The sequence below is a fragment of the Arvicanthis niloticus genome, chromosome 15, assembly GCF_011762505.2.
Source record: "Arvicanthis niloticus isolate mArvNil1 chromosome 15, mArvNil1.pat.X, whole genome shotgun sequence".
NCBI classification, from domain to species: Eukaryota; Metazoa; Chordata; class Mammalia; order Rodentia; family Muridae; genus Arvicanthis; species Arvicanthis niloticus.
This window is the reverse complement of record NC_047672.1, coordinates 21,647,669-21,649,725: the sequence shown is the minus strand read 5'-3', so window position 1 is coordinate 21,649,725 and position 2,057 is coordinate 21,647,669. Positions and strand designations below refer to the sequence as shown.

The 2,057-nt window shown below is 41.9% G+C and overlaps 1 protein-coding gene across 1 annotated transcript; it reads left to right on the top strand.

Moving 5' to 3' along the window:
- Nucleotides 1-809: 809 nt before the first annotated feature.
- LOC117720352 (taste receptor type 2 member 40) lies at nucleotides 810-1,769 on the top strand. Its single transcript, XM_034518789.1, has one exon. The coding sequence runs from the start codon at nucleotides 810-812 to the stop codon at nucleotides 1,767-1,769; it is 960 nt and encodes a 319-aa protein (XP_034374680.1).
- The last annotated feature ends 288 nt before the right edge of the window (nucleotides 1,770-2,057 follow it).

The window sequence follows — 2,057 nt, the reverse complement described above, 5'->3', positions numbered from 1 at the left end:
GTCAGCCTTATCTGACATCAATGGGAGAAGAGGCCCTTGGTCCTGTGGAGGTTTGATGCCCCAGTGTAGGGTGATACTGGAGGGGTGGGGTGGGAGATGGTGGGTGGGAGGGGGAGCATACTCATAAAGGCAAAGAGAAGAGAGGAGAGAGAGGTTGTGGGATGGGAGGATTTATGGAGGGGTAACTGGGAAGTGGGATATCATTTGAGATGTAAACAAATGGAATGATTAATAAAAAAAGGAAGGAAGGAGGGAAGGAAGGAAGGAAGGAAGGAAGGAAGGAAGGAAGGAAGGAAGGAAAAAGAAGACTGAGCACAATAGTGTATGCCTATAATCCCTGCTATTTAGGTAGCAGTGGCAAGAGAATGATAGGCTAACCTGGGCACCATAGAAAGGAAAAATGAGACAGCGGTAGGTCTTTATAAATAATAGCAAGTAGCACCAGTCTTGTGAGATATGTTTAAAAAAAATCACGGGACACTGGGATTTCTAACTTGGGATTCTTCTCATATGGACTAAAAATAAGATGAAAAGATACTATGCTGGACATTCTTGAAAATTTTGTCTTATCTGTTTCTAAAAGCTCCCAAACAAATGGGTGTTTATGAAAAATGGAGTCAGAGCCAGTAACCAAATCCTTTCATAATTTGCATGTCAAACCTCTTCCTTGTAGTCATGTGATAAACAAATAAAGAAAAATAGGAAATAACTCTCAACAAAGAGGGGAAGTACTGCAGTAACTCTGACTGTGGGAAGATCACAGGTAGACACCACTTCTCAGTGAGGAGCCTAAGTCGGAGTCAGACAGAATGGCAATAAGAACCACAAATTCTGACTATTATGCTCACAGGTATGAAATCATAATCCCTTTCATGGTCTCTGTAATAGACTGTCTCGTTGGCATCATTGGCAATGGCTTCATCACAGTCATCTACGGGACCGAATGGGTCAGGAGCAAAAGACTCCCCGCTGGTGAGAACCTCATGTTGATGCTGAGTTTTTCCAGGCTCTTGCTACAAATCTGGATAATGGTAGAGATTATTTATAGTCTATTTTTCCCGATCATTTATATCCATAATACTGTGTATAAACTATTTAAAGCCATCTCTGTGTTTCTGAACTACTGTAACCTCTGGTTTGCTGCCTGGCTTAATGTCTTCTATTGTCTTAAAATTGTGAACTTCACTCACCCTCTGTTCCTTATGATGAAGCAGAAAGTCATAGTGCTGTTGCCTCAGCTCGTGAGTCTGTCAGTGTTGCTTTCCATCACCTTAAGCTCTGTTTTCTCTGAAGACATCTTCAATGTGTATATGAATGCTTCTGTTCCCATCCCTCTTTCCAACTCCACAAAGATGGTGTACTTCTTTATGACCAACGTACTCAGCCTGGCTTTCTTATATTATATGGGGATCTTCATTCCTTTGTTCATGTTCATCATGGCAGCCATTCTGCTGATCATCTCACTCAAGAGGCACACCCTACACATGGAAAACAGCACCACAAGCTCTAGAGACTCCAGCATGGAGGCTCACTTGGGTGCCATCAAATCGACCAGCTACTCTCTCATTCTCTACATTATCAATGCACTGGCTTTATTTTTTTGCATGTCAAACATCTTTCCTACCTACACCACCTGGAATAATTTGTGCAGCTTTATCCTGGCTGCCTATCCAGCCGGCCAGTCAGTGCATCTGATCTTGAGAAACCCAGGGCTGAGAAGAGCCTGGAGGCGGTTTCAGCACCATGTTCGTCTTTGGCTTAAAAGGTAAAACCAGTGAATGGAATCTGGAAGTATAAGACCTGACTCAACCAGTTCTGCCTTTCCTCACAGATCTCTTCATTCACTTTTCCCCGCATACAAAGCTTGCTCTAACACTAACTACTGCTCCAGTAACTGGATTTTTACATGAATGTGAAATTGGATTAACTCGAGAATCTAAGTAGATATAAGGAAGAAATTTGAAGATTGACTCAAAAAACACCTTTACACAGATTTTTTTTTTTAATATCTGGCCCCATCTTTTTTTTTTTCTTCTCTCCAAGACTCCTTGAGGCTT